This window comes from Poecile atricapillus, chromosome 20, assembly GCF_030490865.1.
Source record: "Poecile atricapillus isolate bPoeAtr1 chromosome 20, bPoeAtr1.hap1, whole genome shotgun sequence".
NCBI classification, from domain to species: Eukaryota; Metazoa; Chordata; class Aves; order Passeriformes; family Paridae; genus Poecile; species Poecile atricapillus.
The window spans coordinates 4832394-4846340 of record NC_081268.1 but is presented as its reverse complement, the minus strand read 5'-3'; the positions used below and the strand labels follow the sequence as shown (position 1 = coordinate 4846340).

The 13947-nt window shown below is 39.7% G+C and overlaps 1 protein-coding gene across 2 annotated transcripts; it reads right to left on the bottom strand.

Moving 5' to 3' along the window:
• Nucleotides 1-3185: 3185 nt before the first annotated feature.
• On the bottom strand, nt 3186-13938 carry TTF1 (transcription termination factor 1). Of its 2 annotated transcripts, none has more exons than XM_058853819.1 (12): nt 13808-13938; nt 13196-13256; nt 12223-13014; nt 11223-11482; nt 10695-10880; nt 9526-9604; nt 9117-9247; nt 8382-8610; nt 7250-7339; nt 6968-7033; nt 6495-6580; nt 3186-6118 (listed from the first exon to the last, which is right to left on the bottom strand). In XM_058853819.1, the coding sequence occupies exons 2-12, from the start codon at nt 13234-13236 to the stop codon at nt 5958-5960; spliced, it is 2121 nt and encodes a 706-aa protein (XP_058709802.1). In that variant the 5' UTR covers nt 13237-13256; nt 13808-13938; the 3' UTR covers nt 3186-5957. The 2 variants fall into 2 exon arrangements, with proteins under 2 accessions (XP_058709802.1, XP_058709803.1); XM_058853820.1 differs by having other exon boundaries at nt 13167-13256; nt 13808-13909.
• Between the last annotated feature and the right edge of the window lie 9 nt (nt 13939-13947).

Here is a 13947-nt window from a genome sequence, read left to right as displayed (position 1 = left end):
TGGGCGCTCGCTGCCTCCCGCGGGAGGAGCCTTAAAGGGCCAGCACGGCGGGGAGACTGAGGCACGGGGTTGGGCCTGAGCGCTGGTGCAGCCCGGGAAATGCCTCAAGGACAGTGATGCCCGAAAAAAATCGGCATCAAGAGATCAAGGAAGTAAATAGACCGGTGTCTATGGAGCAGATATTTGTTTACTGCAGTGCTGGAGGTGAGGGGGATTTCTCCACCTCGCTCGCCCACCCTTGTCAAGTGCTGTGGTTTATTTATATAGTAAGTATTCCTTGATGTTGCTATGTCATTATAACATCATTGTAAACACGCCGGTGGAAATTTATGTAATGTTTCCTCATGGTTATAAATAGTTCTGTACTGTGCTTGTGCCTCCCCAATTTAGGTGGTCTTGGGGGTCCTGGTTCAATGAAGGGTCAAGGTCTTCCTCACATCTGAACTTTTCAACTTTGTCTTCAGAGCACGTGCACTTATGGCATTCCTGTGTCCTTCTGGATCTAACTTGTCTAAATTCTTCATTTTTTGGCTACTTGGCTTTTCATTTGTCAATTTCTCATTAGTGCATCCTCTTGCTTCCCTGTATAGTTATACTTGTTTGGTTTTGAGGTTATTCACCTGGCCAGTTTCCATTTATTTAAGCATTAAGCAGCTAGTTAACCATAAACTGGCTATTGCATTGTATAGAAAGTTATGATTCAGCTTATCTTGCTATCTTACACCTCAAGCCATATAAGCATCTTCTAACTTTGACCCAAGTTATATCAGCATCACCTTTCTCCACCTCCTGGGTTAAGACCTTACAGGAGAGGGGGGTGAAAAAAGCAAGTCCCCGTTTGATCACCAGCAGCTTCTTCAGCTCTGAAATGCTGCAAACACACCCTTGGAGCTCCTCTGTCTTTGATAACACCACAGAGCTGAAGAGTTTTGTGCTGTAACACCACTCAGGCCATGGGAAATGTCTGAAGCAACAACATCTGCTCGAAACACCCAAGTTTTTAGGGTGCTTTTACACTTGAAGGATCTGTCATGCTCTTATTTATAATGCACTCTGATAAATGGAGATGATTTGTGCTAACGAAATTGTAATTATTTAGAAAGTTATTATTATAAAGCAATAAAGGGAATTGGTGTTACAAGGCAGATGGAGCCCTTAACAGATGTTACATGTTAAAAATAGGATACAGGATGTAATTTTGAGATAAGTGATGTCCCAAGACAAAATCGACCTTGAGATAGACAAAGTTGGAATGACTTTAGGCATAGGGCCTGAAATTATGAAATGTAAGAGTAATTAGGAGAATATAATGCTTACTTACATAACACAACACTTAGTACACACATGCAACCTGTGAGAACAGCCTTCATCCAAGGACCACCAAAAAGAAGACTGAAGCCCCCCTAGCAACAAGTGAGGCATGTCCATGAAGAATAGTGACATAAAATTAAAGAATTGGGAGTAGGAGGAAATTTACAGGAAACATTAATGAATACATACAAACATACAGTATATAAGTTTAGCTTGAATTGCTTTGTTTCATATGTTAGGAAGGGTGAGAAGCCCTCTCTGTACCTCAGTCAGTACATAAGTTTAAAGCATAAGTTTTGCTTATGCTTTAATCATACCTAATTACTGGCAAATTATATTCACATATATATATTTATATATATATGTATTTATATATATATCTGAATATATTCACTAAATTGTAGTCCTTTACTAAATTGTATTCCTTTTATACCAAATTGCTATTCAATCCACAAAATTGTATTCTTGTATTCAATTCACTCTTTTCTTTTTTTTTTTTTGTTATTAAATTGCTATTAACTCAATAGACCCAGTCATCTAATTTTAATTTCATTTATAACAACTCTAATACACAAAGCTTTGTCAACTTTATTTCCTTCATCATTCCATGGAGCCTCTTTGGTTTTCTTTTTCAAACCTCTGCAGTTTGCTCTGTTTGCAATAATACTGAAATATCCACTTGAAAAATCTCCCTCCCTGTACCCGTGCTCCCATGGGCCAGGGGGAAAAGCTCCTTCCTGGTGCCATTATTCAGCACCTGGGAAATAATCAACATGCAATTATTTGCCCCTGTGCAAACAGATTGCACATGCCTCACCCAAGGAGATGAAGTGGAAGGAGTGTCCTTACTCCATGCCCAGGACTGCAGGGAGATGGGAGCCTCTTTCCTCAGGTCTGTGTTTCCCCCAAAGCAGCCAGCGCAGTGATGGCTCCAAGTTTACAAATCCAGCCCTGTCTTGTTCATATTTAGCAGAGAAACTGCTTTCAACATCAGCAGGATTGTTCATTGGGTAGTTTCTGGCAGGGAGCAACAGGAGCTCATGCCCTGAGATGACCCTTTGAGCTCGAATGCTCCTGGCTCACGGATAAGGGAGTGAAAGCACCTCGGAAAAATATTTTGAAAGCTGGTTTTGAAGCCCAAACATGCAAGATAATGAGAGTGGAGAATAAGATAGGAGAGCTAAAACAAAGGCATCGATCTTGTCTGTACAATCTTGCTGATTAACAGGCACAAATTTCACCCTAATCACTCTGAATTGCAGCTAGATTGCACACCAGGGGCATTCCCTGAAGCAGGGAAACCTCTCAAGGTTTGGGATCCCCCTACCTGAGCCCGAGGTCTTTCTCTGCCAAGGACAAGAGATCCCTTACCCACACCAGATCCTTGGTAAGTGACTGAGAGCAGCTGAATTAGTACAAATGAAATACCACTGATTCATGGGGCTACTCAGTATTAATGATAAACTTTACATATAAAAAGCACTGATTGGATCTGTCACTAAGCCTGGATCCAGCTGCACCCACACTTCTCCCTCAGGAGTTAGGAAGGGAGTCCATTCTGAACTTCAGGAGTCAAATGGAGGGTCTTTCTTAGCCTTTGTGCCTCCAAAACTCTTTGTGAATCACTTGCTTTTAACTCAGTTTTCCTTTTTATGTTTCTTCCATGCAGTCAAACTTATTGAACTTTGGAAAAGCACTGTTAAAAGCACTGTTATAGTTTATATATAAACTATATTAAATTACATCAAATTTATTGAACTTTGACAAATTATTCTTTTTGCTCAAAAAAACATTGCTGCTTCTCTCTTCAGAGTGAGGTGCATTCCACTCAGCCACAAAAGTTTTCTTTTACAGCAAAGAATAAAATAAATGGAATCATGGAGGTAGAAGTTTATTTCTACAAGATCTACTGTACAAACTCTACAACCAGGCATCGTTTGTGCTCTTGCCTGAAAGGAATTCAGAGCATCTCCATTTTCCAGGAAAAAAAAAAACCTCTTGAAAAACACAAACTTTTTAGATTCAGAAATTCAAGTTTTTCAGATTTTAACACCTTCAGACCCATGAAGCAACACAGAGTCCTAAGTGGAAGTAGTGTGTTTCCTTCCACCCATCCCATTTCATCTCATGGCTGGAAAACTTTACCCTCAAAGGAGTGCCTGATTGCAGAGAAGGTCCTGCCTCTCTCACAAAAATCCCAGTGCTTCCTACCTTCAGAGAGACTAATGCCAGACAGAGTTAAATATGGAAAGTTCTACTTTTAAAGCCCTTGCTATATGTCACCTTCCAGCCCCTCCAACAGGACCTTTATTTCAAACCATTGAAAACTCTGGATTTTCCATGATGATTATTAGAATTGAAGAGGGAAGTTGTCACTTATCAAAATGACTCTCAAAAAGCAGGGACCAAGTCTTCTTGCATTACTGTCCAGTGCAGCATATGGGAAATATAAACAAGCCATACAAAGACTTTACAAAGTCTTGGGAAGGATGAGAATTGAACAGTAAAGTTTTATGGATGTTGTAATAAATGGAAATTATTCTTGCTAAATAAATTGTAACTATTTGGAAAGTTATTAGAAGCAATCAAGGGAATCAGTGTTATGAGGACGATGCACCCCTTTACAGATGTTACATGTTAAAACTAAGGAACAGGATGTAATTTTGATATAAATGATGTCCCAAGACAAAAATCAACCTTGAGATGGATAAAGTTGGAACAACTTTATGCAGAGGGCCTGAAAATTATAAAATGCAAGACTAATTAGTGGAACATAATGTTTACTTACATAACACAATGCTTATTACACATGTGCAACCTGTGAGGTTATCCAGAGGACAGTGAGGATGAGTGTAAGCCTTCATCCAAAGACCACCAAAAGAAGACTGAAGCCCCCCCTAGCAACAAGTGAGGCATGTGCCATGAAGAACAGTGAGGTAAAATTAAAGAACCAGAAATAGGAGGAGACTTATGGGAAACATTAATGAACATGTATAAGCATATAAGTTTAGTTTGAATTGCTTTGTTTCGTACGTGAGGTGGGGTGAGAAGCCCTCTCCATACCCCAGTCAGTTTTGCTTATGCATTAATCATGCTTAATTACTGGCAAATTACATATATAAATTGTGGTTTTTTGCTAAATTGTATTCTTTTACTAAATTGTATTTTCTTATACCAAATTATTATTCAATTCACTAAATTGTGTTCATTTTTAATTAAACTGCTGTTAACGCAGTTGACAGCTAATCCTAATTTCATTTATAACAATGTGAATGCTTAGCAGAAGGTTGTTGAGAAATGAAAGCAAGCTTTAATATATAAAAAGATATTTTTAGGGATAGTTGTTGCTGAAACAGCTGAGAGAACAAAGGTTGGAAGGTTTAGTCAGTTAGGAGGAGGTTTATGGCTAAAAGTCCAGTAAGTTAAGTGGTCTTCAAAGCATGTTTGCAAACAAGTAAAAAAGCATAGGCAGACAAAGATGTTTTTTACTAAAGCAAAAAGAATTTTCCACTGCATAACAAGTTTTAAAGTTTAACATGGAATTGCTAACTCAGATGGTTGGTTAGTCACTAACATAGGATGGTAATTCCAGCAGTTTTGATAGGATATATGTAAATGTAAAGGTATTGTGTATGAAGCTGATTGGTTGTTATGTAATAATATGCACAGAAAGAGATTAATGCATTGTAACCTGAACCAAAGGGGCTTCAGGACACAGGGCTTGCCTGTAGCCAGCAGCTGTAGGCTGACCCACGAGCCCCTGCTGTAACCTAAGCTGTGGAATAAACAGCATTAGAAAGAAAAGCCAGCTGAAGTCCCCATCTCTCTTAAAACACACTAAGATACTTTTGGGTTTTTTTTACATTAATTCAGTCCATTTACAAATAATCACTTTATGCACAGAGTTAAAAATATCTTACAAAACATGAGTACAACTTCCATCTTATTGCTTAATTTTCTTATTAAATGGTAGAAATTCTCCTTGGCAAAATAAAAATATGTATGCATACATAAATATATATATACACACTGTTTTGTCCCTGTAATTCCAAATATTAATTACAACATTTTAAATTTTTTGCTTTGCTCAGCATGAAATGATGAATAGTAATGTACAAAAGTCCTTTTTCTCTAGAAGGGGTGGGAAAAATGTAAGTCTGCATCAAAAAGAAAATCAGTTGCTTTTAAGATTAAGACACCTGTTTAAAAAAAAGGCAACTCAAAAGTTATGCCATTTTCATCAACACAGATGTCTTAAGACTTGATTATTAAAGAGATTTAAAAGCAAACTGAAAACCTTTTTCCAATCTCATGAATTTAAAAAGAATAAAGTTCTTAAAACCAAGTTCATTCATAAAGGGAAAACAGCAGCTTTCAACTCCACAGAAAAAGTATTTTGAGACTTTTAAAAAGCAACTTGGATGCTTACATGAAAATTTCTAAAATCAGAGTTAAATTAAATAAAAAGTGGCACAAAAGCTCTGTTTCAACTCCATCTTCAAGATGAAACAAGACACGCAGAGGTGCCTGTCCTGACTTTTCCCATTATCAGCTCGGGTACTTGCAGGTGGTGAGCTGCACCCACTTTCAACCAGACCCATTTGCAGTTAAATATGCAAATTAGGCATTGCTTTTAGGACAATCAATTAATCACTCTCTTCACTGGAGTCAAAAATGTCACTGAGTCGGAAAATCTGCTGCTGCTGACTGGGTACTGAATTGTCAAAACTATGGCATTTACCCTCTTCTTTTCTTAGTTTTTCTTCAAGTTCTGGGAGCTTCTTTTCATACAGATAGTCAATAATTTCTAGAGGGAAAAAAAAAAAAAAGTAGTTTTAATTGGATCTGCAGAGGAATAGCATCTCACAAATTATGTTGTCAGTGTTAAATACACAAAATGTCTGTATTGTTCTGATCACAGGGGATGCAGGGAGATCAGACATAACACAAACATGCAAAGAGAAATTTAAATGCACAGTCTTAAAACTTTTCAAGACAAGATATTAAAAAGAACAGGTTCATAAGCACTTGCACAAAGAGGACATTGAAAGTTATAAAGAAAGCATTTAGTAAAGTATAAAGCCTAAGAGTTTAGCCAATTAGGAAAAAAATGAACCAGAATATGTATCCTCTGAGATTCAAGCCAAAGCCTTGTACTCCATACAAACAGCTGGCATACTGACCAGAAAATGTCTTTCTCTTCCATAAAGGGACAAAGGACACTTTTAGCCTATAAAACTTTGCTTGAGCATAGGATCTAGGAACATCTCTGCAAAGAGAAGAGTTCAAAGAATTAGTGGTGCAAGGAACTATGAGAAAGCTTGTTACTGAGTTATCCTTTCCTGAGAGTGATACCAGTCAAACCCTAGCTTAGATTTAGGTAGAAAGGATAGGATTCAAATAATAATTAATCCATAATATCAAATCATAATTTTTCCCATTAGTTGATTAACACCTTCAAGCACAGATACACAACACTCCAGTATTTGGAATGTTATGGGTTTCAGATCTTGGCTTCCTACTCAGTGCTATTCTAGGACATTGAACTGTAATGTCTCCAGACTGAACATTTCTTCCAGTTGTAAAGGTATCAGAACTTTGATTCATCTGCTTTAACTACCCTTTGTATCCATAAAAAGAGGAAAAGGAAGCTTACCCAATAGCACTACTGAGTTCATCCCAGTTTATTTCACTGGCATCCTCTGCTCTTGTTTCATACAACCTGTGAATGTGAGACAGAAGCAGTTTGCAGGCAGAAATCAGGACATAATTCAGTGCTCCAAGCTCCCCCAGTCAGAAATTACAGGACATTTTGTCCAGGGAAATGATTGCAAAATATGTATCAAGCTTCAAGCAGGCTGTTCTCACCCTCCAAACTTTTATTAACACAGCTCAAACAGTGGGAGATACAAAAACATCCCAGTGCTCAGAACTGTACCTTTTAATAAGATTGATCTTGGCCTTTAATCCATTGGTCCCTTTGTGCAACTGCTGCTGTCTGTTCAACTTGCTCGTTAAAATTGAATTCCTTTAAAAACATAAAAAAGCAGGTTTCTATCATTTCAAGCATTAAGATGCTGCTGCTGTCACAGAGAAGCAGTGTTCTGCAAGTGACAGGAGGGACTGAAAGGACACAGTCACCAATGGAAAGAATTGTCTTATTTTACTATAAATACTAAGGCAACAAAAAAGTAAAATGATACATTCAATAAAACTACACACTTGGCTTTAGCAACAAGCAAAAATAAGTATGGGAATGCACTAATCATTACTATATGAGAGAATATAAAGGATAGTGATTGAGAAAGATACATCACCAATTGCCTCAGTATTTTACCATTACACAGATCCTGTCACTGGGGAGCCCCATTTCACACCCAGGACCTGAAGAACTCTTCCCAGCAATTGGTAAATCCTACAAAGTGTGCCCAACCCTAGGTGAGGTCTCCAATTTCACCCTAAAAGTGGGTCCAGCTTTTATAGGCCCAAACCATCAAGTCAAATTGACTTGATAATATTTTTAGCACAGAAACACCAGGATCTGAGATCACACTTCCCAACCAGCAGAGGCCAAGGCCTGGCCAGGCCCTAGGCCTTGGCTAGCAGGGTTTTCCTAAAAATACCCTTCAAACAAGCTGCTATTCCTGTCAGTAGGGAAAGTTTCTCAAAATTATACATTTCTTGCAGACAACTACACGAGGTTATGTGAAAGTTTCTGAAGCAGCTAGCTTGGTGTTAAACAGCTGGCATTAGAGTCTCTATCATCTATTTTTAGCTAAGTAATACTGCTGGTGTTAGTCACAATGCTCAGGGTTCATCATGTAAGCCAACTCTGCTGCTCAGGCCTCAGCACACCAGGCAGAAATCAGGCTTTGCTATCACATCAAACAGAAAACTTGCTGCAGCTAGCTAAGAGTTATTTGTCTCAGACACATCTGCAATGTCTCTTCTATGCTCTACAATCTCTTACCTATCCTACCAAAGAATCATCATGGTACAAAACACAGGTTTTGCTGAATAAATACACCCCAGAACACATTTTACTATCTCAGTTTAGTCCAAGCCCTCACCATTTCTGTTTGCATTGTCTCCAAAATCGACTTTCCACTCTGGTTTCAATCTCAGTCCACGGCAGTGACTGGTACAGTTTCTCACGGTCGATCCAGAGATCCGTGTCTGACTGTTCCAGTGAGGAAGGAGAACTTGGATTTTCTGTGTTCAGTTTTCTCCTCAGCACTTCCTTCACTGCACTCATTAACCTCTGGGTCTCCTCCTTTGTCCAAGCACCATAGTTGATAGCTAAAATTGAAAACCAACTAGGTTAAGGCATAATTTATCATAAATGATTAGGGAAAAAAAGGCAAAAGAGCAAATGTTTCACTTTCCATGATTTTTATTTATAGTACCAGCTTCTTAACACATGTCCTAGAAACTCTTCTGCATACCAGACTGGAGAGTTCAGCCTGAACACTAAAGAACAGTCTGATCCCCAGTTTTTACCTTTTTAAACCTGGCTGCCAAATTCATTCTGCCCTCCCCATGAAATCCTTTTTTAGATGTCAGTTCTGTTAATAGTTATATTTGTTCCACTTTTTTTTCCCATTTTCTTTCAGAGATCTTTCTTATCCTTTCCACATGAAAATGCAATCAGTGGTGTGAAGAAGAGGACCACCACCAATTAATTAATTAATTAATTAATTTAAAACCCCATAGTTGAAGGACTTTTTCTTTATGTTTAGCATACCTACACTGTACAGTTCAAATAATATTACACAAAATGAATTGTTTTTCTTAAAATTACATACTTGACTTGATTTCAGAGAATTTCATAGCAACTGAGAGGTTAGAACGGGACATCAACTCAGAAATCTTCTTCCAATCATTGCCATGCAGAGCTTGATACTTCTTTAATTGTTCTTTTTCTTCCATAGTATACCTGGTTGGGGAAATGGGCACAGCTTCAGCTGTAAATTCAAACCATTTCAATCTCTTAAAAAGCTGTAACATCTGCAGGTGATCAATATTAATCATCCCTATCACTTCAAGTCACATTTTAGAACAGAGGAATCAATAAAGGAAAATGAACTATCAATTAAGTCATAGTAACTGGCACAAATGGGAGAGATGATATTTACTTGAATCCATTTTTAATTTACAAATAATCAACACAGACTGATATTAGCATTCAGAAACACTTTTAAAGTATTCCATTACCTTCCTTTGTAATTATTAGGGTCAAACATCTTCCTTGCTCGATAATATACCAGTCTCCAGGGCCGGGGAATGCCCTCAGCTGGAAGATAAAGGATCATTTTTAACAATCATTTCTCACAGTGGTGAGGCCAAAATGAAACAAACCGCAACAACCAACACCACACATATTCATCACTGTGCTGTCAACAACAGATTCTTTCCACTCACCAGCTACAAACTGCATGGACTGGCTATGCATTTGATCCAGGTGTGATTAAAATTTAACTGTCGTGCTGAACACTCCATTAAAAGAGAGACATGAGACAGCCACCAGGCAGGAGGCTGAGGAGACACTGGGTGCTTCCAGACTGCTCCAACTGGGAAATGCAGGCACTGGGGGCACCCAGCAAAAGCCAACTGAAGATCTCTGCTGAAGGGAAGATCCACAGAGATCAACCCCTGGAATGCATGACCTTGGTTGGTTCATTGTTGGTCAGCAGTGCCCAGCAAAGGGGACTGCAAGGCACAGAACACTCATCAGACTTTCTGCCAAATCCTGCCAGATCAGGAGCAAAGTCTCAGACTGGAATGAAAGACACCATCAGGCAAATGCACTGATGCAGAGGGAAGGACTGTGTGTCTGAAATAACCACAAATCTGTAGTTTGATCCCAGAATCCTGATCCATGACAGGCTGCCCTTTACTCTGCCTTGCCTGAGATGATGTCACTGAACACACAGAATAAAGCTCCTGGTAGATCCCCATGTCTTGGAAAACTGACATGGCTCAATTTCTTCCACCCCTACTCAGTCACCTGCCACCTATTTAATGTGATCTAAGAACAGGTGACAATTTCAGACAGAACTCACCAATCACTCACAGTTGCCATTAGTAACCTCAATTATAGTTTAGCAAATAATGCACTTAAAGCCATAAAGCCCAAATGCAAGTCTAGAAGTTTTTACTGGTCTTGACCATGTTTTAACTCTAAACTCTTCTTGTTTGAGACCAGATAATAAAAACAGTGGACTGTACAGATTATCAACTACACCATGTCAGCAGGTCCTTCTTTTACCAAATTTAGTAACATCCCTACTTGTCAATAAAAATTATTTTACAAAATACGCCACAATATCACCAGTTTGTAGAATGCAACATTCAGCTGTCTGAGGATGAACTTAAATACTCACAGATTTTTTCACAAAAATTATGTTTTATTTTCAGGTGATGGATGGTGTCTTTATCTTCTGGATATCTCGAGGTAAACAAAAGTTTTTCAGCACTGTCCACTCCACTAAGTGATAAGAACTCTTCAACATTTTTCCGGATTTGTTTATTTTCCTTCTGGGTAAATCTGCCAAACTTGACAGCAATACCTAAAATACAGAAAGATTAAAAAAAGCCAAGTCAAACCCAAGTACCATCTCTTGCACATCTCAGGTTTTAGCTCAGGTATCAACAAATTCAGAGGGGAAAAGAGAAAACTGAAAGAGACAAAACCAGCTGGGAATCAGTAATTAACACACGAGTTCCAACTGAAATTGGCCAATGTGGAAGCAGATGTTACATAACAGAGAAACAAAAGATATGTCAATGGAATGAAGTGAACCAGACTCTGTGGGTGCAACAGACACAACACAAGAAACTTTTCCCTCTGTCCAAACATTAGCACAGCTGCACAGTCCCTCCTCACTGCAACAGGATTTCAGAGAGCTCACCCTGTTTTTTAAATTCCTTAAACCTTGCTAGGTCTCTTCCAGACATTTGCTTGATTGAACTGTCTGATATATTCTTCACATGAGGAATAAACTCTTCCAGTTCTTGTCTTGCAGTATCCGAATCCATGAATGAAGTTCTGGCAGGGTCCAGGCCTTCTTCACCATCCACACTGACCTCATCAGAGGCTGCCAATTCAGCAAAAGAATTGTCTTGCTGCTTCTGCTTCTTCTTTATATATGATGCTGAGGCTTTTGGTGTCCTGGTATTGAAAAACAAAGCATAAAATAAAATACACCACTAGAATGCTAAACCAGAGATTACCATTGAAAGAATGAACATATTCATTGATTACAGAACAAAAAATATGCTTCACACACCCACTGCCTTGCATTTCTAACCTTTTAACATAATTTAATAATTGTAATTTATTACCAAATTTCTATACTTACAGTAATCAAGGAGCTTTCTGAAGTTGTGAAAATCCACAGAACTCTCACACTTGGGCAAACTGAAAAAATGTCTCTTGCTACCACTGGCACAGATTTTTTCCATCTGTGTCTTATTAGTGCTCCTTTTTTGTGTTCTAGACACTGTAAAGGCATCAAGAACTACTTACACCAGCATTTATTTGCACAGAACATTCAATTGTTTAGCTGACCTTAGCACATGTGGACAATAATATCAAGTTTAACAAATGTAATCCTTTTCTTTTTTCCCCACTTTTCTTTTTTTTAAATGTGAATTGTTTGCACATAAATTATTTCCATAGCTACAGTTTTTTAAGAAAAGAGCCTATACTGAAGTACTCTTAAAAATTATTATTGGATCGCCACAAGAAAACTCTGAATTTACACAGCATGCATGATGTTAAAGTTTCTCTTTAAAACACACAAAAAAGCAGAATGAAGAAAAACCTGGAACCCAAATAATATGAAAGGGGAGTATGTATTTGGGGAGTGGAGGAAGGAAAAAAACCCCACAAACAAAACCTGAACTTACATCACATCAGAGTCTGAAGAGCTTCCTTCCTCGACAAAAGCACTGCTTTTATATGCCTTTTTAGCACGTACTGGAGTCTTTTTAGCTCTATCAGCTGCTTTACTGGGTGTAGAAAAATCAGCAGGGAGCTCCATAGAGACCTCACTGATGGCAGAAGCAGCATCACAGCCTCCATCCTCATCTGAAGGCCACTCCCTGTCCTGCTCTAAGGGCGGCTGCTCAGCTGCTCCATCCGTGTCCTCCTGCACGTCCTGGGCACTGCCCTCTCTCCTCTTCTTCTTCTTTTTGGGTTTCTCTTTGTGGCCCTTGCTGTGCTCCTCAGAGGGAGACAGCTCACACACCTCATCTGCTTCAGGCTGCTTTTCTTTCTTTTTCTTCTTGGGTTTTTTAGAACAAGCATAATCAGCAGCACCCTCCTGGCAGTCCTGATTCTCAGGAACAGAGGTGACATCGCTGAGCTCATCAACGCTGTCCTGACCCATCCTCTTCCTCTTCTTCCTCAGAGAATCAGCTGTTCCAGTCCCATTGCTGATTTCATGTTCCACAGTCCCAAAGTAATTCTTTATCAAAGCCTGCTGCTTCTCATCCTTTTTCTTCAGTTTTTTCTTTTTCCTGTCCTCTGGTGCTGCATCTTCAAAGAGCTCTTGGGATGCGTGGCCAAGCTCTGGATCTTCCACAATTTCAGCATTTTTATGTTTGTTGTTGGAATCACTGTGTTTCCTCTTCTTTTTCTTGACAGAATCCTGGACTTGAAAATAATCTGAATGTGCTTTGCCTTTCATTATTTTCCCTCTTAAGTAAAAGAGAGGAGTTTTATTGAAGTGTTGTCATTTATACACCGTTTTTGTTTAAAACAAAACACCCCCCAAAAAAGCCCAACAAAAAGCACAAAACCCACCCAAAACCTTAACAATTAAAAACTCAATTTTGTCTTAGACTCTTACTTTTTAATCCAGTTAGTTTTGTAAAGTACCTAGGAAAAGCTGATGCCTTCTTTGTCAAACAGATGTGCATCACAGCTTCCCCCAGCCTTCCTACAACAAAAAACATTTTAATAAATGTAATAACTATTAGTTTTGATTTTGAATGACTAAGCAACGTCTGATTCTTGTGTTCAACTCAGCTTTCAGCAGTGAAATAGCAGCAAGCTAAAAGCAACAAAGAAATACGAGACTCATCAGCACTAAACCCAAAATTCTCTCATTAGAAGCTCCTGACGGGCCGAGCTCAGCCATTGCTCTGTCCCAGGACAGGCAATTCCTGCAGAATTCAGTCACACAGCGCAAGCAAGAAGCATTTTTAGCACATTTTCTACATCCAGCTCAGTCCGCAACACCCGAGTCACGTTTGAAACACGCGCCCTTGAATTTCGCACCCCCAGGGCAGCTCGCACCGCCGGCCGGCCCCGAGCATCCCCTCCCCGCCACTGAGGGGAACGAGCGGCCCCGCAGGCTCCGTGGATCCCAAAGCACAGCTCGCCCCTAGGCCCAGATACCGATGAGCCCCGGCTGAGCACGCGTATGCGGCCGGCCCGGATCACATCGCTCCGGGGCTACCGAGGGAGACTCCCAGCGCACCCACAGACCTCTCGGCGGTGCCGGGGTGTGAGGAACCCGCAGCCCCTCACGGAGCCTCCTCAGGGAGCATCCACGCCGTCCCCGCCCCGCCGGGCCTCCCGCTACCTCCAAGCGGTGTCAGCCCCGCCGCTGCCCCCCCCGCACCCCG

What these genes read in the sequence shown, in the direction of transcription:
- TTF1 (XM_058853819.1), bottom strand. Translation starts at nt 13,236, where the DNA reads ATGCACATCTGTTTGACAAAGAAGGCATCAGCTTTTCCTAG. An exon ending in TAATTTTTGTGAAAAAATCT is followed by an intron (nt 9,605 to 10,694) that starts GTGAGTATTTAA and finishes TTTATCTTCCAG; the next exon opens with CTGAGGGCATTCCCCGGCCC. An exon ending in GAACTCAGTAGTGCTATTGG is followed by an intron (nt 6,581 to 6,967) that starts GTAAGCTTCCTT and finishes TTCTCTTTGCAG; the next exon opens with AGATGTTCCTAGATCCTATG.